A 26,650-nucleotide genomic window follows, 5' to 3' on the forward strand; every position below is an offset into this window, starting at 1 on the left:
ATAGAAAATAATAGTATTTATCTGAAATATAAATCTTTTGTAACATAATATAAATATCTTAACTGTTATTTTTGATCAATTTAATGCATCATTGCTTATTAAAATGATTAATTCTTAAAAAAAGTTTCTGATCCCAAACCTTTGAACAGTCACATAAATAATTTTACCGGTAAAGTTGTTCTAAACTTGTGATCCAGAACTTTTCTCCAAAACTCTCCAACAACAAAGAACCATTAAAACAGTCCATAAGACTTTTGCCTGATATTACAGGTCTTATGAAGCCATATAACAGGTTTAAATTATGGAAAAACAGTACTAAATGTGTCATTTATAACAGAACTTTAATTCCAGGTGAACTACTCCTTTTGTATATCTGTGTGTAGATTTGACTCGGGTAAAGACGGCTTCATTGATCTGATGGAGCTGAAGCTGATGATGGAGAAACTTGGAGCTCCACAGACTCATCTGGGGTTGAAGAACATGATCAATGAGGTGGATGAAGATTATGACGGCAAACTCAGCTACAGAGAGGTGTGCATGTGTCTTTTTCATGCTATAGTTACAGTTTTGTTAAGTCTATCATCATCCCTACATTATATGACCTATATTAATACAAAATCGAGGTTTTGCATTAACAACTATGTCTCTATTTGTACAAAATGCTGCACATTCATTTGATTCTGTATTTTGCACACACAAGTTGTATTGTAGCTATTAGTTTAAATGTAGTGACGCACATTTGTTAATTTGTCAAATAGATGGGTAGTTGTGCACACATTAATAATTAGCACCAGGCCTATTCATTTGTAGTTGTTTGTGTGTGGGTTGTGAAATGCTTAAAAAACGTGAAAATAAAGTCTCAATATCCAAATTTTAAAGAAAAGACGTCAATGAATGCACATCTTCTTTGTTGCATGCGCAAATTATGATACACTAATTAATACAAAAGAAAACATTTCCCATTTCCTGGGAAGGTGTTCCGGGCATGTCCCACCGGGAGGAGACCCCGGGGAAGACCTAGGACACGCTGGAGAGACTATGTCTCCCGGCTGGCCTGGGAACGCCTCGGTGTCCCCCCGGAAGAGCTTAAGGAAGTGTCGAGGGAGAGGGAAGTCTGGGCATCCCTGCTTAGACTGCTGCCCCCGCGACCCGGCCCCGGATAAGCGGTAGAAGATGGATGGACATTTGTATTCACAAAAATGTCTCTATTTGTAAACATTGCTTCACATTCATTAAATTTGTAATTTTGCACAAGCAAGTTGAAAGGCATTTGGTTGTGGATAGTAAAACATACCTGCAACATTTATCAAGTTCATGGATAATTGTGCTTGCACGTGTTAATCATTTTGATACTATATTCATCCCATACAGCAGAGTTTATTCAATAAACTTTTAGTTGTGTCTAAACAACACAACTAAAAGTTTATTGAATAAACTACTCTGACCAGCTCTAATTCAACAAGTGTTATTATAACAAAGCAAAGTCAATGGAAAATTACTACAACATCTCATCAGCGACAAGACCTTATGTGCGCAAAAAACAAACAAAAATGGGCTCATTATTGGCCGACGCTGGTCATGTGTGTGATGCTGACCAATAGTGAGCCTACGTTGTGATGTACAACCCAGAAGCGCTGCGCTGTTACACTACTTGAACTCACTCAGAGGCCCACACAGAAGAAAATGAATAGTTGAATAAAGTCGTTATTTTATTAATTTTTTTGTGCGCAAAAAAATAATTCTCGTCGTTTAAAAAAACGTAAGGTTGAGCCACTGTAGTCACTTGGACTATTTTAACGATGTCTTTACTAACTTTTCTGGGATGGCAGATATCGATTACCTACAGTAAGCCGATGAAGGAGTGAGCCAGCTCTCAGAATTCATCAAAAATATCTTTATTTGTGTTCCGAAGATGAGCGGAGTCTTACAGGGTTGGAACAACATGAGGGTGAGTAATTACTGACAGAATTTTCATTTTTGGGTGAACTAACTCTTTAATTAACCTTAGTTAGGGCGATTCTAAGGGCTCACGTACTTTTGCTCAAATAAGAGTTAATTTACATTTATTTATATAGCAGAGTCTTTTATCCAAAGTGACTTATACATGTGGAATACAAATTATAAAGTACAGGCTCAAACACAGAGACACAATGTCAGTCTCTTGAACTTGATGAGCAGCGACTGGAAGACAGATCAATACATAGAACTACATTCATTAGAAATAACTCTTGCTCTAATATGTAAGGCAATATATACGTTATTACCAAAACATTGCAATATATTAAACATTTCAATAAAATCATTCTGGTTCAAATTAACCAGACTACATTAAAGATATGAATAAATTCCTTTCAAAATAATCATAAAAATAAACTATGACACGGATGTTTCATGCTTTGTAAAGTGATTGTCACTTTGTTTTATCCTGAATTGAGTCATTTACAAAACATCTTAATGAATCATCAGGATACGGTCCAGGATCTTCACCATATTTCAAATCTCTTGTCTCCGATGAACTGCTTTCTGTCTCTGACTTTGTTTCCGAACAGCCTGAAAACACAAAATTGACCACAATATGATATAAAGTCATGTGATGTGAAAAACGTCAGAGCCTTCAGTCAACAAGTAAAAGTATTCATCATAAAGTATTTCATTAAATTATATTTAGCTAAGCTGTGCACAAAATATGTATTGACAACTGACATTTATGTATATGACAAGTAATTTTAAATATGCATTTTTATGTATCAAAACTAGGGCTGTGCGATTAATCGAAATCGTAATAAAATCGCGATTTGAGATTTCTAAATCGCTTCATAGCACGATTTTTTCCGCGCACCCGGCTCCAACCTCCCAGTATGCTATCCGAACCAATCAGAATGCAGCGCGCCTAAATTGAGCGCAAGAACAGAACAGACCGGGCATAACGACAGATATTCTACAGAAACAGGGAAGATGAGTTCAGGACAGGATAAGGACTTGGTGCCCAAAAACAATCAACATCTGTGGTGTGGGATTACTTTGGATACAGGAGAGATGATTTATCACAGAGTCAGGTAATTTGCAAGACCTGTCAATCTGTCATTGCGGCAAAACAGGGTAACACAACAAATCTTTTTCAACACCTGAGGCAGCGTCACACAGAGCTTTATGACCAATGCATGGCAAAAACAAATCCCTGGACACGAACCAAAGTACATCCCAAACTCATTCGGAACAAAAATCGATAATACAGGCATTTGCGAGCTGCACACCATATGACAGAAGTTCAAAAAGGCATAAAGAAATAACCGACGCTGTCACGTATCATTTATGCAAAGATATGGTGCTCGCAAATATCGTCAGTAAAGCCGGCTTCCAAAAATTATACAGACCCTTGATAAGAGATATCAACAGCCATCGCGAAGTTATTTTTCAAGAGTTGCCATCCCTGAGATGTATTCCAAATGCAAGGCCAGTGTTGAATCGGAGTTAAAACAAGTGAAATACTACGCAACTACTTCAGATATGTGGTCAAGCAGAACATCATGCAGAATGCATTAAAACTGTAAAGCATGTCTGTTTGTGTCAAAAAAAATCAAGAAATCATGATAGGTTTTTTTTGTCCATATCGCACAGCCCTAATCAAAACAAAGTTTTGTTTAGTTAAATCACTAAAACTACTGTTTTATTAATAAATGATTTTGGGCCCATAGAGGGTTAATAATTAAACACTGATCACACACACACACACACACTTACCGCACAGTCTGGATATTGCTGTGACTGGAGACGACACTGTGGATTCTCTCTGCTGATTCATCTGTGATATTATTGTGACTCACACTATAAGAAGAAATGAGACAGAAACAATAAAATAACAGAAATAAACACGTTTAGTGTTTGTCTATTGCTGCCGTGTCTCTGTAACTCACTCCAGAGTCTGAGTTTTGTGCAGATGTGGCATCAGCGGCTTCATGCAGTGATCAGTGAGTTTGCAGTGACTGAGATCCAGTTCTTTCAGCCCTTCAGAATATTCCAGAAACAGCGCCAGCTGTTCACAAGCGCTCGGGTCCATCTGAGTGTGACTGAGGTCCATCTCTCCTCCCAAGGCCTGTGAAAGAGCCTCAGTCCTCCTCGAAGAGCCTCTCTGAGATCCATCTTTAATACAAGCCAGAAACTGCAGTAGCAAAGCTTTACTACAGCTGATGAGAGACAGGAGAACACAACGACAAACATGAGAATAATATACTGGGAGTTTATATGGAGATAAATAATTGGACTATTGTGATATCAGTAATGAAAGGGATCTGTCAGGTTTCTCACCTCAGCTGGACTCGAGGCAGGATTGGCCAAAGTTGTTTCAGGGCCGTATCAGAGATCTCACAGTCCTGTAAAATCAACTTCACAACACTTTGGGTTTTCTGAAGCACAGATGAGATTATTTTACAGTCTTTATCGGTGAGTATCAAATGTTGTTGATTTTCCAGTGTGTCTGTTAAATCCAGAGCCGAGCAGCAGGAGAAGTCCAGTGTGTTGTGAAGAGCAGAGAGCAGAACAGATGCTGTCTCCTGCTGGAGATCAGAGGAACTGCAGCAATGAAGCAGCTTCAGCAGCAGCAGCCTGTCAACACTACACACACACACACATACACACACTGTTAACAAAGAGATTCTTGAGCAAAACAACAGCCATTATAATATCAGTGCTGTAAATCTGCTAACCTGAGTTGTGTGACTCTGCTGAGCAAAGGCAGAAAGCTCTCCAGCTCCTCGTCTGGTACGGAGGTCCAGAGCAGATTGAGTTTGACAGTGTTGCAGTTCTCGAGAGTGAAGCGCAGGGCAGCGCAGTGAACAGAGTCCAACACTCTGCCGCTCAGATTGATGTCATTTCCTGCTGAACTCATCAGACTGGACACATACTGAGGAGAGCGAGACTCGTAAATCTCCATAATGATGGAAAGAGTGAAGCTGGTGCTCAACCTGTGGAGAATAAGATCATCAGTAAAATCTACTTGAGTCAAAGTCACTCAGTGAACACAGAGAAGTAAACCACATGTTCTTTAATAGAGAAGCAATGGATGCAGTTGAACTGTTTAGCCATGATGTGAATATGTAAAGCGACCCAGAAATATAATTAGCCACGACTCAGCCTGCAAACTTTCTAAGAGGAATTTAGAATAGTGGTTTTCAATTCATGAGTAAATATAAAGTCTGTGGAAAAACATTACTTTAAAAGATTGTGTTCTACGACAAAGATTATTTATCTTTATATTTGAAATTAACGAGAGTTTCTTCAATGATTGAGAAATAAGCCAGGAGCCCTGAAAAACCAGAGGCAACTTGTTAGCAACTCATGTTTTTAAAGCACACAGTGGTTTCAAAACTCACATTTGAGGTATGTAAAAATGTAAAAAATAAATAAAATAAATAAAATAAATAAATAAATAAATAAATAAATAAATAAATAATAATAATAATATTATATTTTATTTTATATATATATATATATATATATATATATATATATATATATATATATATATATATATATATATATATATATATATAAATTTAATTAGGGAGGGAAACCGTGGCTCTATATTATTATCTAATTATTTTTACCTTTTCAACTTGATTCTCTCTAACAAGGGCAGAAGTTCTCTGATGTTTTCAGTATACCACATATATCTTTAATTCAATATAAAGGCATTTAAAATGGTATTTTAAAAGTATTTAACACAGACCTGAGCTGTGAGATGTAGGGCAGACACTGGAGGAATCCCCTCACTTCACTCTCTTCATCTGTCCAGTCTATCAGCTCTACTGGTTTCTTCTCTGTTTGGAGTTTCAGCACTTCTAGGAGGATGGAGCTCTTTCTTACTGAGAGTTTTATGCTCCAGACTGCAGGAGCTGACTGATAAACTGGCTGTAATGCTGGAAGGACACTCCTGCCTGTTTGAGTCTCATAGTCCTTCACATGTGAACACAGATCCAGCAGGAAATCACACTGATCCCCGGTATAACAATTATTCTCATCAAAGGGGAAAGATGTGTAGCTGCACACAGATGTTAATAGTTCAGTGTAATTTTCTTCTGTATTTGCATCAAACTCTGATGCTGAAACAAACAGATTCAGCAGAAACTTTACAGCAGCTTCTCTCTTCATGTAGATAATGTCACAAAATCTGTGGAGACACACATAATTATCACTTTATTATCCAGTGTAGTTCAAACTAAGGCTGTCAAACGATTAATCGCGATTAATCGCATCCAAAATAAAAGTTTGTGTTTATATAATTTATGTCTGTGTACGGAGTATAATTATTTTCTATATATAAATACACACACATGCATATATATTTAAGAAAATGTGTTATTTACAGTACCAGTCAAAAGTTTGGAAACACTACTATTTTTAATGCTTTTGAAAGAAGTCTCTTATGCTCATCAAGCCTGCAGTTAAAAACAAAAAAATACAAAAAAAAAACTGTAATATTATGAAATATTATTACAATTTAAAATAATGGTTCTCTTTTTTAATATACTTTAAAATGTAATTTATTTTTGTGATGCAAAGCTGAATTTTCATCAGCAAGTACTCCAGTCTTTGTTGTCTTATGATCCTTCAGAAATCATTCTAATATGATAATTTGATACTCAGTTATTATCAATGATGGAAACAGTTGTGCTGTTTAATATATTTTTTTGGAATACTTTTTTCAGGATTCATTGATGAGTAAAACTTTAACAGCATTTATTCATAAAAACAGCATTTATTCAAAATAAAAACATTTCTAACAATATAAATCGTTACCATCACCTTTTATCAATTTAACGCATTCTTGTTGAATTAAAGTACTAATTTCTTAAAAAAAAAATAGTTATTGTTCCCAAACTTTTGAACGGTAGTGTATATTGTTACAAAAGATTTCTATTCTAAATAAATAGAGTTCTTTTTAACTTTTTATTCATCAAATAATCCTGAAAAAAGTATCTCAGGTTATAAAAAAATATTAAGCAGCACAACTGTTTCCAACATTGATCATAAATCAGCATATTAGAATGATTTCTGAAGGATCATAAGACACCAAAGACTGGAGTACTTGCTGATGAAAATTCAGCTTTGCATCACAAAAATAAATTACATTTTAAAGTATATTAAAAAAAGAGAACCATTATTTTAAATTGTAATAATATTTCATAATATTACTGTTTTCTTTTGTATTTTTTTGTTTTTAACTGCAGGCTTGATGAGCATAAGAGACTTCTTTCAAAAGCATTAAAAATAGTAGTGTTTCCAAACTTTTGACTGGTACTGTATATATAAAATATTTATATATAATATAAATTATATATAATATAAATATATATACATACACAGTATATACATGCAAATATTTCTTAAATATATACATGCATGTGTGTGTATTTATATATAGAAAATAATTATACACCGTACACACACATGTATTATGTAAAAACAAACTTTTATTTTGGATGCGATTAATCGCAATTAATCGTTTGACAGCCCTAGTTCAAACACAAATGAACTGGTAGGACTATTAACATACAGCATAATTGAGTCAGAAGACTGAAATAAGAGGTTGAAATGAGATCAGATCCAGATGGATTAAGCTGTGATAAAGCATTCCTGTTAATTTTTGTACATTTTTATTGAATTTTAATGTTACACGTAACAAAATGCTTTCTCTGTATTCAGGTTTTACTGTAGTAAAAATGTGTACACTTCACACCAAAATTTAGTTGTATTTCTTTATAAACCTAGACAAAAAGTATTATTTGAGAATTTCCAAAAAATACATTCAAATCCACATATTAAAAGTAAGTAATTTTGTCCAAAAACAACTAGAGAATTCACAAGCCTCTCCATAGAGCTATACAGGCATCTAGTGGTAACATCATGAAATTACACGTTTTCTTTTATATTCTATCAACAGATGCCACTAATCTGACTTCAAAAATTGGATTTAAAAGGCCTAGTCTCTATATTAATCTGAAATACTGCATTAATTGAAAAACATATTTTAAATAATTAGAATGTTTTTTTTGTATTATATTCAATGGCAAACATTAAACATAATTATTGCATAAATATTAACAAGTACCATCAAATCCTCTCAAAATTCAAAAGAAAAAAATATTATTGCATTCAATTTTATATGTACATATTACATTGGTTTTACTGGGGTGGAAAAAGTTTCATTTTCAGGTGTCCGGTCACTTATAACCGTGAAGATAACAAGTGTGACTACCAGATGAGGAGCACCAGAGGGCTAGTTCATGTTCACATATAAATTATCTACCCAACATATACATTCATTTCATTAATTTTATTGTGTGCACTGAATACAATAATCAAGAATGGTTGGTCTGTTTTGAGACTCTCACCTGAGCTGTGAGATGTAGGGCAGACACTGGAGGAATCCCCTCACTTCACTCTCTTCATCTGTCCAGTCTATCAGCTCTACTGGTTTCTTCTCTGTTTGGAGTTTCAGCACTTCTAGGAGGATGGAGCTCTTTCTCTCTGAGAGCTTTATTCTCCAGACTGCAGGAGCTGACTGATAAACTGGCTGTAATGCTGGAAGGACACTCCTGCCTGTTTGAGTCTCATAGTCCTTCACATGTGAACACAGATCCAGCAGGAAAACACAGCGTTCATCCTGACACTCATCATAAAACTCATCATCGTCAAAACAGAGAAATGATTTGTAGCTGCACACAGATGTTAAAAGCTCAATGAAATTCTCTCCTGTAGTTGTAACACACATTGAAGCTGCAACAGTCAGATTCAGCAGAAACTGGACCCGTTTCTCCCTCTCAAAATCCAAAGCATTTTCATGAATACTGTGGACAGAGACAAACTGAGAATGTTAATGTCCAGAGCTGGATAAAATAAAATCCTGTATGTGATCCACAATATAAATGAGCAGAGTTTTTTCATCTAATGTTTGTTATAGCTGAATCAAGAGTGTTTATCTGTCTTTTAATTACAATTATAAATGAAGCATTTCAAAAATTAAGACTTAAGCCCCTGAATCAGTTTTTATGAAGGTAAAACTGTGCCAGACAGACAGTTTTTACACTGTGTTTGTCCGCTGACTATCATGACAGTAAATGCTTTATCTAGAGCTTTGTTAAAGTCAAGTGTAGTTTGTCCTGTGTATGATCACATCAGTAATCACATTCACATGTACTTTACATGTTTGATTTCAGGCAGACTAAAACTATTATTCATCTTCTAAAACTATTATTCATCTTCTAATGTCATGTAAATGTCTTAGTCTGAATAAAATTGCACCAGTTCGGTTTTTCTAAAGACAAACTAACAAACCTAGATAATGTGATTGTAGTTTTTCTTCATCCAGCATGTATACATTTTAATCACACTACAATTGGTCATCATCCTCATCATTATGAACATTCTCTGAAAGACAGAGGTAATGTACTATGTGTATTTAATTCTGTAAATATACGATTATGTATAGCGTCAGGTTTATTTGGACAGAGAGATGAAAATTGTAGCTTGAATATGCAAAAACCCTCTGTTGATCAATAATAACTGCACATGTAAACATACTGTGAGCTGCATGAAGCTGATACAATAGAAATATGAACACAATCTCTCTCTACACAGCAGAAACAAACTGAATGAATGAGTGTGAGAGCAGGATTTCAACAACAGATCTACTTACAAATACAACACTAATGCTACTGACAAAACCACACGCCAATGTAGTGTTTTCTTTTTTTGTGTGATGACATGCAATTCAATTCTGTTTCACGTTCACATTCATGTTGTTTAATAAATATGTAAGTTAATTGCATTACATTAATTATATTGTGAGCACCGAGTACAATAAAACAAGCATGGTGATCTTTTTCCCAACAGAGTCTCACCTCAACTTAGAAATGTAGGGCAGACACGGGAGGAATCCCCTCACTTCACTCTCTTCATCTGTCCAGTCTCTCAGCTCTACTGGTTTCTTCTCTGTTTGGAGTTTCAGCACTTCTAGGAGGATGGAGCTCTTTCTCTCTGAGAGCTTTATTCTCCAGACTGCAGACACTGACTGATAAACTGGCTGTAATGCTGGAAGGACACTCCTGCCTGTTTGAGTCTCATAGTCCTTCACATGTGAACACAGATCCAGCAGGAAATCACACTGATCCCAGGTATAATAATAATTCTCATCATAGGGGAAAGATGTGTAGCTGCACACAGATGTTAATAGTTCAGTGTAATTTTCTTCTATATTTGCATCAAACTCTGATGCTGAAACAAACAGATTCAGCAGAAACTTTACAGCAGCTTCTCTCTTCATGTAGATAATGTCCCAAAATCTGTGGAGACACACATAATTATCACTTTATTGTCCAGTGTAGGAGAATATACAATATTGAATAAAAGTCAAAATGTAATATTAAATTGAATATTTTGTAAAATAAGTATTTCTGTATAGCTTATATCTTTTGAAATCTATTTTTTTTTTTAAAAAAAACAAAGTTTGAGCAACTTTTGAGCAAATTTTCTGTCGAATTTGAACCATTGAATTTGTGGAAGCGAATTTGTAAAGCGAAATAAAATTGACCGAAAATTACCTGTCGAATATTATAGGTTGTATTTTTAAATAGAATTAATATTTTGGAAGTGAAATCTGAAAAGTGAATATGGATTGTTGAATTCTTAATAATGAAAACGTGTGTGAAATGTTTTCAATTTAAATATTACAGCTTGAATAAACAACCATGTAATTTCAGTCCATAAAAATGCAATCTGGGATTGAATGTGAATAATGTTAACAAAATAAGAGGGATCATACAAAATGCATGTTATTTTTTATTTAGTGCTGTCCTGAATAGGATATTTTACATGAAAGATGTTTACATAGAGTCCATGTGGTGATATGTGTACACAGAAGATTGTGATTGACTGTTTGCTCCAGTGTTGCTGGGCAACAGGGGCGGGGCTAAACAGTCACAGAGACGACAGTGAGTTTGTTCTGCTGCTGCGTATGTAAAATAATAAAACCAAGAAACTATCAGTTCACCACATTGTCTGCTCAATATATCATGACAGTCCACAAGATTAAAAAATTGTTGAATTTATAAAAATGACCTCGTTCAAAAGTTTATTTACCCTTGATTCTTAACACTGTGTGTTGTTACCAATCAGTGGTTGTTACCTGGATGGTCCACGACTGTTTTTGTTTTTTTTGTGATGGTTGTTCTTGAGTCCCTTGTTTGTCCTGAGCAGTTAAACTGCCCGGTGTTCTTCCGAAAAAACCTACAGGTCCCACAAATGATTCAGTTTTCCCGCATCTTTTGCATATTTGAACCCTTTCCAGCAGTGACTGCATGATTTTGACATCCATCTTTTCACACTGAGGACAATTGAGGGACTCAAACAAAACTATTAAAAAAGGTTAAAACATGCACTGATGCTCCAGATGGAAATGCATTAAGAGCCGGGGGGGTAAAAACCTTTGAAGATCAAGGTAAATTGTAATTAATTTGTCTTCCGGGGAAACATGTAAGTATCTTCTGTTGCTTCAAAAGGGCAGCATAAATGAATATATATACACACTCACCTAAAGGATTATTGGGAACACCATACTAATACTGTGTTTGACCCCCTTTCGCCTTCAGAACTGCCTTAATTCTACGCGGCATTGATTCAACAAGGTGCTGAAAGCATTCTTTAGAAATGTTGGCCCATATTGATAGGATAGCATCTTGCAGTTGATGGAGATTTGTGGGATGCACATCCAGGGCACGAAGCTCCCGTTCCACCACATCCCAAAGATGCTCTATTGGGTTGAGATCTGGTGACTGTGGGGGCCATTTCAGTACAGTGAACTCATTGTCATGTTCAAGAAACCAATTTGAAATGATTCGAGCTTTGTGACATGGTGCATTATCCTGCTGGAAGTAGCCATCAGAGGATGGGTACATGGTGGTCATAAAGGGATGGACATGGTCAGAAACAATGCTCAGGTAGGCCGTGGCATTTAAACGATGCCCAATTGGCACTAAGGGGCCTAAAGTGTGCCAAGAAAACATCCCCCACACCATTACACCACCACCACCAGCCTGCACAGTGGTAACAAGGCATGATGGATCCATGTTCTCATTCTGTTTACGCCAAATTCTGACTCTACCATCTGAATGTCTCAACAGAAATCAAGACTCATCAGACCAGGCAACATTTTTCCAGTCTTCAACTGTCCAATTTTGGTGAGCTCGTGCAAATTGTAGCCTCTTTTTCCAATTTGTAGTGGAGATGAGTGGTACCCGGTGGTGTTTTCTGCTGTTGTAGCCCATCCGCCTCAAGGTTGTGCGTGTTGTGGCTTCACAAATGCTTTGCTGCATACCTCGGTTGTAACGAGTGGTTATTTCAGTCAAAGTTGCTCTTCTATCAGCTTGAATCAGTCGGCCCATTCTCCTCTGACCTCTAGCATCAACAAGGCATTTTCGCCCACAGGACTGCCGCATACTGGATGTTTTTCCCTTTTCACACCATTCTTTGTAAACCCTAGAAATGGTTGTGCGTGAAAATCCCAGTAACTGAGCAGATTGTGAAATACTCAGACCGGCCCGTCTGGCACCAACAACCATGCCACGCTCAAAATTGCTTAAATCACCTTTCTTTCCCATTCTGACATTCAGTTTGGAGTTCAGGAGATTGTCTTGACCAGGACAACACCCCTAAATGCATTGAAACAACTGCCATGTGATTGGTTGATTAGATAATTGCATTAATGAGAAATTGAACAGGTGTTCCTAATAATACTTTAGGTGAGTGTATATATATACAAAATAAGAAAAATTGGACATCTTCATCCTGTTCAAAAGTTTTCACCCCCACCGCTCTTAAAGGAGAAGTTCACTTTTAAAATGAAAATTCTGTCATCATATACTCACCCTCATGTTGTTTCAAACCTGTATGAATTTATTTCTTCTGCTGAACAGAAAGGAAGATATTTAGAAGATTATCAGTAACCAGACAGTTTTTGGGTCCCATTGACTTCCATAGTATATTTTTTTTCCTACTATGGAAATCAATGGGACCCAAAAACTGTCTGGTTACTGATAATCTTCTAAATATCTTCTTTTCTGTTCAGCAGAAGAAATAAATTCATACAGGTTTGAAACAACATGAGGGTGAGTATATGATGACAGAATTTTCATTTTAAAAGTGAACTTCTCCTTTAATGAATTGTGTTTCCATCTGAATCATCAGTGAATCTTTGAACCTTTTTTAATAGTAGTGTTTGAGTTCCTCAATTATCCTCAGTGTAAAAAGATGGATCTCAAAATCACAGTCACTGCTGGAAAGGGTTCAAATATGCAAAATATGCTGGCTTGTGGACTCTATGTAAACATCTTTTATGTAAAATATATTATTCAGGACAACACTAAATAAAAAATAACATGTGTTTTGTATTATCCCTCTTATTTTGGTAAAGTTATTCACATTTTCACAGATTCTGCAAGGGGTTCACAACTTTTCAAGCAGCACTGTACTATATTGTCTACCCAACATATACATTAACTTCATTAATTTTATTGTGAGCACTGAATACAATAATCAAGCATGGTTGGTCTGTTCCCCATGAGACTCTCACCTGAGCTGTGAGATGTAGGGCAGACACTGGAGGAATCCCCTCACTTCACTCTCTTCATCTGTCCAGTCTATCAGCTCTACTGGTTTCTTCTCTGTTTGGAGTTTCAGCACTTCTAGGAGGATGGAGCTCTTTCTCTCTGAGAGCTTTATTCTCCAGACTGCAGGAGCTGACTGATAAACTGGCTGTAATGCTGGAAGGACACTCCTGCCTGTTTGAGTCTCATAGTCCTTCACATGTGAACACAGATCCAGCAGGAAATCACATCTCTCATAATTCACATATGATATTAGTTTCTTCACAGTTTCTTCTATTGTCTCTTTCTGGTGAACAGCAGCTTGCAGTCACAAATCCAGTATTAATAATCTCTTTCTTTTCTCCCATGATTCAGATGTTTTATTCTGTGATTCAACAAATCTAAAGAAAGAATGAACAAGATTTAGTTAAAGATGACAAAGGAAAGGAAGTGTTAAAATGAAAATGATCAACTGACACTGATCTACTGAAACAGCTTGTCAAATATAATCTGATACAACATGTGATCAGCAGGAGACAGAAGAGTATTTCATCCTCTGAAGTTTGTGGTGAGAATCAGCATGTCAGTCCTGAACACTCGGTCAGGTTTATTTTGTGATAATGTCCAGCTGACTGTACATTATCTCTTATAATTTAAGTTATGCAAGACTAGTAAATATAGTAAATACATAAAATTGTGGTAATAATACTCCAAAAACTTTGATGCCATTTGTTCAGGTCAAAGTTTGCATGAAGTACATATTTACAAAATATATTTGACAAATTAAGCCCAAGTTAAAAATTGGCAGCAACACACATGTAATCATTTTTTTGTAAGACTGTGATTCTTAAATCTATGATCATAATTGTTTACGGATATACATTTTCTTTGTAAGAGTATAACTCAAAAATGTACATTTGGTTTAGTTTACAGGCACAATGTGGACTTTTACTGCAGCTCAGTTACAAACACAAACACTATATAAAAGAGTAAAAAGTGTCTTAAAGTACAAAATGACTGTCATAATAATCTGACTACAGTCACAGACATTAATAAACATGTGTAAGATAAAATGTTCCCAAATAGTGTGCATGTGTGCACCTGAGGTCCATCTATCTGGGGAAAGTACAGGCGTTTGAAACTATTGGTGAGAGCAGAGCGGCTGATAAATAAAGCGGTAACACTTTACAATACGGGTGCACTAATATACATGAATTCATGCTTAATTTAATGTATGACTCATGAAGAACTAAAGCATTAATTCATTATTACTGCATCAGCAACTAATAAAGCGTCTATATGATAAATAGATTAAGTAATATATAAAGTTTTTAATTAAATGTGTCAATGCATTAATTCCTTAATAACACATTGTATTAACTAATAGTGTAAATGAATGTGTTAATTACCACAATTGGTCAAAGCTATGTACTTCAACTTTCAGTTGTCTGCTTTAATTAATCATTAACTAATGATTTGCAAATGTATCATTATGTTATGACTTTACTTGTTGAGGCCCATGATTATTAACTAATTGTAAAGTGATATGTCATTCATGGGTTTGACGGTGGCACATGCAGTGAATGTAATGTCAGAGAATGTGTTTGAAGGATGGGTAAGTTGGGCTGCACACAAATATCAGCACACCAGAATCTCAGAATCAGAATCAGAATCAGAAAGAGCTTTATTGCCAAGTTTATTTTTCTTGGTACTGAAGCTTCCAGTGCACATATACAAATACAAATACATCAAGAAACATAGTAATACAAATTCTAAGAATAAAATATATATAAAAAATAAATAAAAATAGTATAAAAGTAAAAAAGTAGGGTCACAGTTGGGTTTAGTCCGAATAAACATTTTCAGATTATGAACATATTTACAGTATTTTGAGTAGTATGAATAATATAAATATAAATATCAACTGAGTAAGAGAATATTACACTAGACAGTGGGAGTCTAGCGCATGTTACAGATTATGAACATATTTACAGTATTTTGAGTAGTATGAATAATATAGATATAAATATCACCTGAGTTAGAGAATATTGCACTAGACAGTGGGAGTATTGCACTTACAGGCATATGCCTTGGGGGGCATGTTAAGTGTTCAGAAGGGAAATGGCCTGTGGAAAGAAACTGTTCCTGTGCCTGGATGTTCTTGTGGCCAGTGATATGTGTCGCCGTCCTGACGGTAACAGTTCAAACAGGGGGTGACCAGGGTGAGTGGAGTCTGTGATGATTTTACCTGCTCTCTTCCTCACTCTGGAAGAGTAGGCTACAGGTCCTGGAGGGTTAGCAGGGGGGCACCAATAATCCTCTCTGCAGTCCGGACTGTCCGTTGTAGTCTCCTGATGTCCGATTTGGTAGCTGAACCAAACCAGACAGTGATGGAAGTGCTTAAAACAGACTCAATGACGGCTGAGTAGAACTGGATCAGCAGCTCTTGTGACAGATTGAACTTCTTCAGCTGGCGAAGGAAGTACAGTGTCTGCTGGGCCTTTTTCACAATGGAGTCAATGTGATTTGCCCACTTCAGGTCCTGAGAGATGGTAGAGCCCAGGAACCTGAATGACTCCACTGCTTCCACAGTGCTGTTCATGATGGTGAGAGGGGGGAGTGCTGGGGTGTTTCTCCTGAAGTCCACGATCATCTCCACTGTTTTGAGCGTGTTCAGCTCAAGGTTGTTATAGCTGCACCAGACAGCCAGCTGTTCAACCCCCAGTCTGTAAGCAGACTTGTCACCATTTTGGATGAGACCGATGACAGTGGTGTCGTCTGCAAATTTCAGGAGCTTGACAGAGGGGTCTTTAGAAGTGCAGTCATTAGTGTACAGGGAGAAGAGCAGTGGGGAGAGAACGTACCCTTGGGGGGCACCAGTGCTGATGGTAAGGGTCCTGGATGTGAGTTTCCCCAGTCTCACTAGCTGCTGCCGGTCCGTCAGGAAGCTGGAGATCCACTGACAGATTGAGGATGGCATGGAGAGCTGAGTCAGTTTGGCTGTGAGAAGATCAGGGATGATGGTATTGAAGGCCGAACTGAAGTCCACAAATAAGATCCGTGCATAAGTCCCAGGTCTGTCAAGATGTTGCAGGATATAGTGCAGTCCCATGTTGACTGCATCATCCACAGACCTGTTTGCACTGTAAGCAAACTAAAAGGGATCCAGCAGGGGTCCAGTGATGTCCTTCAGATAGGCCAACACCAGTCTTTCAAACGACTTCATGACCACAGACATGAGAGCGACAGGTCTGTAGTCATTAAGTCCAGTGATTTTAGTTTTTTGGGGAACCGGAATGATAGTGGAGCGTTTGAAGCAGCAGGGAACTTCACACTGCTCCAATGATCGGTTGAAGATCTGCGTGAAGACTGGGGCCAGTTGGTCAGTGCAGGCTTTTAGACAAGCAGATGAGATGCCGTCTGAGCCTGAAGCTTTCCTAGTCTTCTGTTTTTTGAAGACTCGGCTCACGTCCTCCACACAGACCTTAAGCTCAGGTTGGATGGCAGAAGGGGGGAGGAGAGGGGTTGCAGGAGGTGATGGTGGATGTGTGAAGTGCACATCAGAGCGGGTGTGAGGTGTGAGTCTGGGCTTCTCAAACCTGCAATAGAATGCATTGAGAGTGTCAGCCAGTTGTTGATCCTCCACAGATCGTGGGGATGGTGACTTGTAGTGGGTGATGTTCCTCAGGCCTGTCCAGACTGATGCCGGGTCGTTGGCTGAAAACTGTTTTTTCAGCTTTTCAGAGTAGCTTCTTTTAGCAACTCTGATCTCCTTTGTCAGTTTGTTTCTGGCCTGGTTATACAAGATTTTATCCCCACTTCTGTAAGCATCCTCTTTGGAATGACGAAGCTGTTTGAGTTTCCCAGTAAACCATGGTTTATCATTAGTGAATGATAAGAATGTCCTGGTAGGAATGCATGTATCCTCACAGAAACTGATATATGATGTTACAGTATCTGTGAGCTCATCCTGATCGGTGGCTGCAGCTTCAAAAACAGTCCAATCAGTGCAATCGAAGCAGGCCTGTAGATCCTGCTCTACTTCGTTGGTCCATCTTTTTACAGTCCTTATTACAGATTTAGCTGATTTCAGTTTATGCCTGTAGGTCGGTATAAGATGAACCAAACAGTGATCAGAGAGCCCCAAAGCTGCCCGTGGGACGGAGTGATACGCATTCTTTATCGTGGTGTAACAGTGGTCCAATATATTACTGTCTCTGGTAGGACATGTAACATGCTGTCTGTATTTTGGCAGTTCACGGGAGAGATTTGCTTTGTTAAAATCCCCAAGAATGATTAAAAGAGAATCTGGGTACCTTTGTTCCATTTTAGCTATATGTTCAGCCAGCTGTTGTAGCGCCACGCTCACACACGCGTCTGGAGGAATGTAAACATTCGCGAGAATGAATGAGGAAAAATGAATGAGGAAAACTCCCGCGGCGAGTAGAAAGGTTTACAGTTTATGAAATGCGCCTCTAAATTAGGAGAGCACATCTTCTTCAGTGTTGTTACATCTGAACACCAACTTTCGTTAATGTAGAAAAACACAAGCCACCACCTCTCGTTTTTCCCGTTAGTTCCGCGATGCGATCCGCTCGGAACAGCTGGAAGCCCGGCAGATGTAGTGCGTTGTCCGGTATGGCTTCACTCAGCCAGGTTTCAGTGAAGCACAGAGCAGCGGAGTTTGAAAAATCCTTGTTAGTGCAGGTGAGGAGAAGAAGTTCGTCCATTTTGTTAGGAAGAGATCGGAGATTCGCAAGATGAATACTGGGTAGTGCAGTGCGGAGGCCGTGCTCGCGGAGTTTAACCAGAACGCTTCCCGCGTTTGCGTCTAAGTGAGTGAGTATAAGTGACACGTGACGGCCAAGTATGGTAACCCATACTTGGAATTTGACCTCTGCATTTAACCCATCCAAGTTAATGCACACACATTAGGAGCAGAGTAGTGAGTAGTTAACACACACACACTGCAAACGTGGATACACACACCCAGAGCAGCGGGCAGCCTTTGTGTGGCGCCCGGGGAGCGATAGGGGTTAGGTGCCTTGCTCAAGGGCACCTCAGTCATTTCCCACCAGCTCTGGAATCGAACCAGCAACCTTTGGGTTACCAGTCCAACTCCCTAACCACTAGGCCATGACTGCCCCCTCAGTCTGACCGCGCGTTTTAACAACACCGCTGCCCCTCCAACGAGAATGTCCAGTAAAACGTCTGAGTAATCAAAATCTGTAAAAAAGTTGTCTGGTGTGTGTTTCCTAATGTCCAGAAGTTCGTCTTTGGTGAAACTGATAGGAAAAGAATGACTAAACGCAGAACAAACCAACAAAAACAACACAATGACTGGAGAGCTCCACACCGAGGCAGCCATCCGCGGCGCCATCTTGTTCAAGACCAACTGACCGCTGTTACACTGTGTTTAAACTGGACGTGACCATTATTGGTCACACCGCAACAGCTGTCTACATTGGACATGACAGACCATTGCAAGTTAATTCGTCCTTCATAACAGAAGTAGCGCAAGAGCTTGGAGTACATCAGAAATAGAAAGTGGCATCAGTTTACTGTCGGGGTTTTGCAGTGTCGTGTAGCGTCGTGCCACATTCAGCGTAGCATCACTATCACTGACTATAATGGACGTTCTATTGTCTTTGTCCAGTCTTGACACAGTGTTATGAAATAGCAATACCCGGCCGCATCTTCTCAGAGTTTCACCTTTGAATGACGATAGGTCTCAAGATGTGGTTAGACACATAGTTTCTTGTTTACATGACATGTGGACTCAATAAATTCTTATCTTGAGCCAAATAAGAAAGCTGACATTCAGTACAATCAGTTTATTTTATTTATAATACATACAAATGTAATTTACGTGTTTTAGTTTGTGAAGAAATTTAAAGCGTAATTTTTTAAGAGTGTGCATGTGCGTACATGCTCTAGTGCGTAGGAACGAGCCTATGATTGCATCTGGAAATGAAGCAAAATAACTGAGAAAAATGAGAAATAGTCCTCAGATGCAATGTCTATAATTTATAGCAAAACATCTAGCGTTAATTCGATCTCAAACAGTGACCATGTACGACTATACGGTTTCGGGAAACAGTCGTGACTAGCTAGCTGATTTCTTCAACGATGCATTGTACTATGGTAGTTATGCAGTGAGTTACGTCGTTGTACGGGAAACGCACCCCAGCAAAGTCAAGTGCTGTTGTCTCCTATAATGTGTTACATAACATCAGTGTGTGCTGGAAACAGATGAACACAATAACACTGTCCACAGGACAAACAATGACCACAGTGTAACAGTAAACACAAACACTCTCACCTGAGCTGTGAGATGCAGGGCAGACACTGGAGGAATCCCCTCACTTCACTCTCTTCATCTGTCCAGTCTATCAGCTCTACTGGTTTCTTCTCTGTTTGGAGTTTCAGCACTTCTAGGAGGATGGAGCTCTTTCTGTCTGAGAGCTTTATTCTCCAGACTGCAGTGTTATGAGGAATGAAGCATTAGTATCACAAATAAAAAAAGTGTTTTGGTTTAAAATGTTTCACATGTATCTCACCATCTACTGGTACTGGTGTTTCCTCACTAGGTTTGCTGGTGACGTCCTCATAGATAGCAGAGACTCTGACTCTATAGCAGGTGCTGTGAGGAACAGTTAATGTACATTCACACTGAGGTCCTTTTGTTAGTACTGATGACCAGCCCTCCAGTCCTGCTTCTTTATACTCAACCATATACCGCAGCACTGGACAATCTTCATCAGTTTCAGCTTTCAACCAGGTGACTCTGAGAGTGTTTCTGTCCAGCTTATTCACTAAGGGTTGCCCAGGTGTTGCTGCAAACACTGTCTGAAAGTTCATAATTCTACTAAAGTTCATACAGTTCTGCTCAATAAACATATACCTCAGCTGATATTGATGACCAGACTTTAGATCTGATATCATACAGGGTTCAGTTCTGGCATCAAAACTTATCTGTTTCCATGTGTTGTTCCTTCCATCATGGCCCAAAGCCCTGTACTCCACTATATATCTCTCAATGCTTCTGATTTGTGGTTGATTCATCTTCAGTGACACACTGGTGTGTTTTATCTGAACTATTTGGGCAATATCTGCAAGCTTCACATTCCTGCTCACAATCCTCCCAGCATGATAAAACGGCACAGAGTAGTCTGGAAAACCACATTCAGGTATCGACGCAGCAATGAACTTGGTTTGCTCTGCATCTTCATTTGTCTCTTTGGCAGCAATAAACAGCTGTACATCAACAAACACATTCTGATTGATGTTAACAGGCTTTAACAGCAGTGAATCATGTGACATTATGTCATCAGATTCAACATGGTGCCTTAGAGCAGTGAGAAAGGTATCTTCTGCATCTGGTGAGAAAAGCGTGAGACACATCACTCTGTTTATCTGTGAGTGACTGATGACCTGCTGTAACTCTGTCTGTGATTTCACAACAGTGATGTCTGCAGCTCTGCAGTCACTCAGAGTCTTCAGCTCAGTTTCTTTATTCTCCAGCCACTGGTTTGTTTTCTCTGCACTGAATGGTGATTGGCTGTGTCTTTCTAGGAGATCCTGTAAACTCCTTTCTCTTTTCCCTTCTTTAATGTGAACAATGTCTGTCATTCCTTTCTGAAATGTTGTCTGGTATTCCTGCAGAAGCTCTGAAAACTCTATAAGTTTATCTTTCATAGCTGGAAACCACATAATCACCTTTACATTGATGTCATCTGTGATCATGTCCTGACAGATCCTGATCTGTTTTCTCAGATGTTCCAGAATATTCTCAGCTCGATGCATCAAGTTTTCACTGACTCCACTCAGAGCAGCACACACTGAGCTCTTGACCAGTTTCTTCAGAGGATACAGCCAGACCTTCAGAGGAACTGCTCTCTCACCTTTAGATCCAAGCAGTGTTGGCAGAGAACCGTAGATCTCCACAGCCTTATCAAAAGACACTGGACTCTTCCAATCATCCACATCAATGTAGAGACTACAAGCAAGTAATGAGCTTTTTGCTTTTTCATCGGCATTCAAGCTTGAAGTTACATCATTTGAACAAAAGGTAGAGGTCATCTTTTTTAAAACATCAACAATTTCTGCATTTTTCTCATAATCTGAGCTGTCACTATCAAAAACAAAAAAAGCTTGACCTCCAAAGTACACAGCGGTGACCACGTGTGTTGCTGTGGTTTGACCAACCAATGCAGAGGACGCTGCTTCCTGTAACAGTCTTTGGCTGATCATGTCCAGTCTGGTGGTGGTTCTGTAGTGTAGTGTCGCTCTTTCCTGATAATGAGATTGTTCTGGGTGGTTTAAAAACGCTGCAGCTCCATTCATTTTTATTTGTCCAGTCTGGGTGCCAACTTGTAACACTGGGGACATTTCAAGGACTCTGAATCTTTCCTGAAGGGAGTCATTTTCCAACACCTCAACATATGTTTGTGGCCAAGGCAAAGATACTTTCATACGGGCTAAAGTATCTTCATCCCACATAAAGATATCTGCAAACACATACAATATATGATTTCACTGAACAAGTATTTGCTTAATTTTTCAAGACTATTAAAATTTGTATAGAATTTAAATGTCGATAATTGCAACAATTGTTAAACTGACTGCCATTTAAGAAACAATTGTGTAAGCTCTTAAAATGGCAAAAAAAAAAAAAAAAAATCATATCTTGTTTTCTGCCATTTTCTTCTGTTGTTATTGAAGTTTTAAGTTTGTTTATTTATAATATTTACTCTACAAAAACCTCACCTTGGCAGAAAGAATTGCTGTGACTGTCGTACAACATTCCAAGACGTAAAGGACGACCTAGAGCAGCCATCTCAATCACATCTCAGGGAAAATCTGAAGATCATACAAACAGAAAAACATGTAATAAACGCGTTTAAACAGCTGAGGCAGTGATACTTTTCTACGCTGATGCATCTTCATTCAACAGAATGATATTTACAACACAATTTCTGCATTACATATGATTTCATTAAACAATTATTTGCCTTTTTTTTAACACTTTTATTTTTGATCCTGTCACAAAAAGAAATGTATTGGGGCATAATGCCCAAAACATTAAAACTCAGGCTGTCAAATAATAAATTAGAATCATCACATGATATTCTGATCTGTAGTTAACAAATGACCCAAAAAACTAAAGTGATTCTTTGACAGAAATAGTTCATTTAAAGGGTACATAACATGCACAGTTTCACCTAATCTCATGTTAATCTTGAGTACCTATAGAGTAGTAGTGCATCCTTAATATCTCAAAAAAGTGTTTAGTTTTATTAAATTTATAAAAGAAAAATACAGCTTTCCGATTCTCTCCGGAAAAAGCCGAGGTCCTGGATGCGGAGCTATAGAGTCAAGCGGTAGTGCTTGATTTCCAGCAAAAGACAGAAATCTGATCCAGTTGTACTTACATGAATGGGGTCTTTTATCACTGGGACCACTCCACGTTTTAATAGCAAACGATTTGCAAATCCAGCGTCGACCTGAGCCTTGTTAATAAAACATTCGTCACTGAAACGACCAGAACACACAACCGCACTTCCTACACTCCGTTGCTGCCCCGGAAAAACAAACGGCATCCACTGTTCCTGTAACACTGGGTTCTTTGGAAAGCTGGACACGGTAAGCTTTCCCTCACATCCAAAAACACACTTTTTTGGAGACATTCTTGAACAAATCCTATGCAGCGCTGGCTGCCGATGATTTCCTGTTGATGTGCGCGGTCTCGTTCTCCTCTGGTCGACGTGCGCGCGGGCGCGCTTTTCCGAGAGAAATGCTCATATAAGGAGTTCCACTCTTATCTACGTCATTAGATCCACGATAAAAAAAAACCAGCCGAAACTTGTACCAACCCGGAAGTAAGATTTTCAGCACAGAAATTCTCCGTTATTCGTCCAAAATATTTTTTTAAAACTTTGCCCATGCTTAACATGAGAATCCATCTCTTTAACACTGTAAACAACTCTGAATACATGAAACACCATGGTACCCCCCCTTTAAATAAATCAAAACACTGTATTCACCCACCATTACAGTGAACTTCAAACTTTTTACACAAACGTTTTGTCTGTGAATCTCTGTCTTTCAAGGTCTGAAAAACAACAACATCAAATTAAAATCTTTTGAACATAATTTAAGAGAATATCAAAACATTTGCTCCAACAGGTGAGTTTTCTAAAAAGCATCTGATGTTACCGCATTCAGTTCAGTCACTCTTGAAGTCAATTCTCTGATTTCATCTTGTGATTTTCCCTCTACTTTAAGTGGCAAATTAATAGCCTAAACACACACACACACACACACACACACACACACACACACACACACACACACACACACACACACAAAAGACACATTGAAATAGCCTAAGTCAAGGACACTATATTCTTTGATTAGTGAACTTGAAATCTAGATGAGCAAAAAACATATTTACAAAGACAGTCATTCAGCAGTGCCAATTCAGGGGCATACAGTATGTAGCAGATGCACAAGTTCATTAAATGAGAAATTAGTAAACAATTAACAGTAGTACAACATCTTCTAGTGACATATAAATAGGGTTTCCAATCACCTCCACCAGGCTGTGCCTCTGCAGTCCTGGTACTGTGTAGTGTTGTCTGATGTGGGTCTCACAGTAAGACACAGTGCAGGTCAAACAGGATTTAACAGCTTTGAGCTTCTTCTCAGTGCAGATATCACAGGGCACATCTTCAGGTCCAGCGTAACAGTGAGCAGGAAGAGCAGGACTAAATCCTGCCTTCTGGAGTTCCTCAATCAGTTTAGACAAAGCAACATTTACACTCAACACAGGACGATCTCTGAACCTCTTTCTGCACTGAGGACAAGCATAACCTCCAGCTTGAGTTGGTTTGCTCCAGTAGATCTCAATGCAGTGTTTGCAGTAACTGTGTCCACAGGGGATGGAAACTGGATCCTTAAAGACCTCTGTGCACACTGAGCATTTGTAGTGATCCTCTGTGCTGTGGAAACATCTGTGGTTACTACATTTTATCACTTAATTATTTTAAACCCAGTGAGAACAATATAAAAACAACAATAGATTGATGTATATAGTGCATGTAAATTAACATAACAATAGTTAAAAATAATGCCCAACATGTTCAAATGAATTCAATGAAACATGCAAGTTTAAACATGCAATTAAAATTTTAATTATGGGAAAATCACTTCACAGTGTCAGTTTAGCTTCCACAAATGCATACAATACCATTTAAAGGGTTAGTTCACCCAAAAATGAAAATTCTGCGCAACGCTTCTGGGTTGTACATCAGAACATAGGCTCACTATTGGCCGACGTTGGTCATGTGTGTGATACGTGTGATGCTGGCCCAGAAGTGCTGTGCTGTTACACTACGTGAACTCACTCAGAGGCACACACAGAGGAAAATGAATAGTTAAATAAAGTCGTTATTTTCAGGGGGGTTTTGCGCACAAAAAGTATTCTCGTCGCTTGATAAACTTAAGGTTGAGCCACTGTAGTCACTTGGACTATTTTAAACAATGTCTTTTTTAACTTTCCGGGCCGGCAAGTTTCGATCCCATAGAAGCCTATGAAGGAGTGAGCCAGCTGTCAGATTTAATCAAAAATATCTTTATTTGTGTTCCGAAGATGAACGAAAGTCTTACGGGGTTGGAACAACATAAGGGTGAGTAATTACTGACAGAATTTTCATTTTTGGGTGAAATAACCCTTTAATTCAATTTCATACCTTCTAACCCTGTAACTCTGAGCTCCATTTCTGAACGCAATCACTCTGTCTATTGACTGCTCACTTTTCAGAGAAATTAATGAAGGTGCTGGAGATGTTGCTTCATGTGGATTTAAACTGCAGGAGGAGAGACAGCTTGAGTTAAACAAGTGTCGTTTTGTACCTAACAAACTGTTTTAATTTATTATACAATAAGCAAACTTTATTTACACCCCTGACAGAGTAAATTCTCATACTTCTCTCCCATGTAACTTTGTGCTCCATTGTTGAACACAATTGGTTGATCCATTGACTGATCACTCTTTACAGACAGGAGTGAGAGTGCTGGAGATGGTGCTTCATCTGGTCTCAGGCTGTGATAGTGTAAATGAGGTTATAAACAAACAGCACAAAGACATAAAAAAAAAAAAAAAAAAAAAAAAAAAACCCGGATGATGGGCACAGCCTTCCTAAGATCTTAGAGAGAAATGTCATCCTTTCCTTTCTCTTTTTTTCAGAATGATATATAAACAACATGACAATATACCTAAATGAGACATAAATGAACCATACAAAAGTAGCTGCTTAAGGTAATAACAAGATCACTAATGCATACCAAAGACAGCAAATTCTCATACCTTTTAACACTGTAAAGCTGACTTCTGACTTCTGTTGTCACAGTTGGTCGATACATTGAATAGTCGCTTTGCAAAGATAAGTACGAAGTCGCGGGAGATGGTGCCTCATCTAGCCTGAGACTTAAAAATATGAAAACATTATCCTGTCACAATTATTCAAGACAAGGATAGTTTCAGTGGCAACATTCTCTGTTGCACATGGGACACTCTCAGAAGCGTACTTTTTATTCACAGCAATTTCACGGAATTGTGCACGATGTTTGATCCACTTACCCCTCTGATTGAAAATAAATTGTAATCTTGCTGCCTTAAGTTTGTGCATTTCTTCTCCACCTGCCTCTCTACACGGCTGCTATCTGTCTGTCTGCAGTGAATAAATATTATAGCAGTCTGTCTAGGGAAAACATCTCTTTACCTGCTAAAAACCAAATATATGGGATGGATGATAATAGCGCCATAAAGAACAAGTTAATCATATTAAAAAAAAAACTGTCCCCATGCTCAGTGTCATCAATGCAAGCCTCTTTTCATTTGTTCCTTAAATAAAAGCATGCTTTCTCAGAACTTGACATTTTTCTTTCTAAGCATGACTGCAGCTGGTAGCCACTGAATATTATCGTTTCATTCTCTGTTAGTTTGTTCC

General features: G+C 38.2%; 3 protein-coding genes across 3 annotated transcripts in view; all 3 read right to left on the reverse strand.

The window, feature by feature from the left end:
* Positions 1-10,334, reverse strand: part of LOC307166774 (uncharacterized protein) — a 125,102-nt gene extending 114,768 nt beyond the window's left edge. Inside the window, exons 1-3 of the mRNA XM_079885411.1 lie at positions 9,900-10,334; positions 8,391-8,846; positions 5,726-6,166 (exon numbers count right to left, since the gene is read on the reverse strand). Coding sequence (XP_079741537.1) covers positions 5,726-6,166; positions 8,391-8,846; positions 9,900-10,321 — 1,319 coding nt within the window. The 5' untranslated portion in view covers positions 10,322-10,334. The remainder of the gene's footprint in view (positions 1-5,725; positions 6,167-8,390; positions 8,847-9,899) is intronic.
* Positions 1-26,650, reverse strand: part of LOC307166773 (uncharacterized protein) — a 419,028-nt gene that overhangs the window by 255,891 nt on the left and 136,487 nt on the right. The window lies entirely within an intron of this gene.
* On the reverse strand, positions 1,882-5,665 carry LOC307167224 (uncharacterized protein; the record flags this gene model as incomplete). Its single annotated transcript, XM_079886213.1, has 6 exons — positions 1,882-2,550; positions 3,742-3,825; positions 3,915-4,184; positions 4,306-4,611; positions 4,704-4,961; positions 5,604-5,665. 6 exons carry the CDS (start codon positions 5,663-5,665, stop codon positions 2,484-2,486), a joined length of 1,047 nt encoding a protein of 348 aa, XP_079742339.1. The 3' UTR covers positions 1,882-2,483.

The sequence above is a fragment of the Squalius cephalus genome (assembly GCF_949319135.1).
Source record: "Squalius cephalus genome assembly, chromosome: 11".
Lineage (NCBI taxonomy): Eukaryota > Metazoa > Chordata > Actinopteri > Cypriniformes > Leuciscidae > Squalius > Squalius cephalus.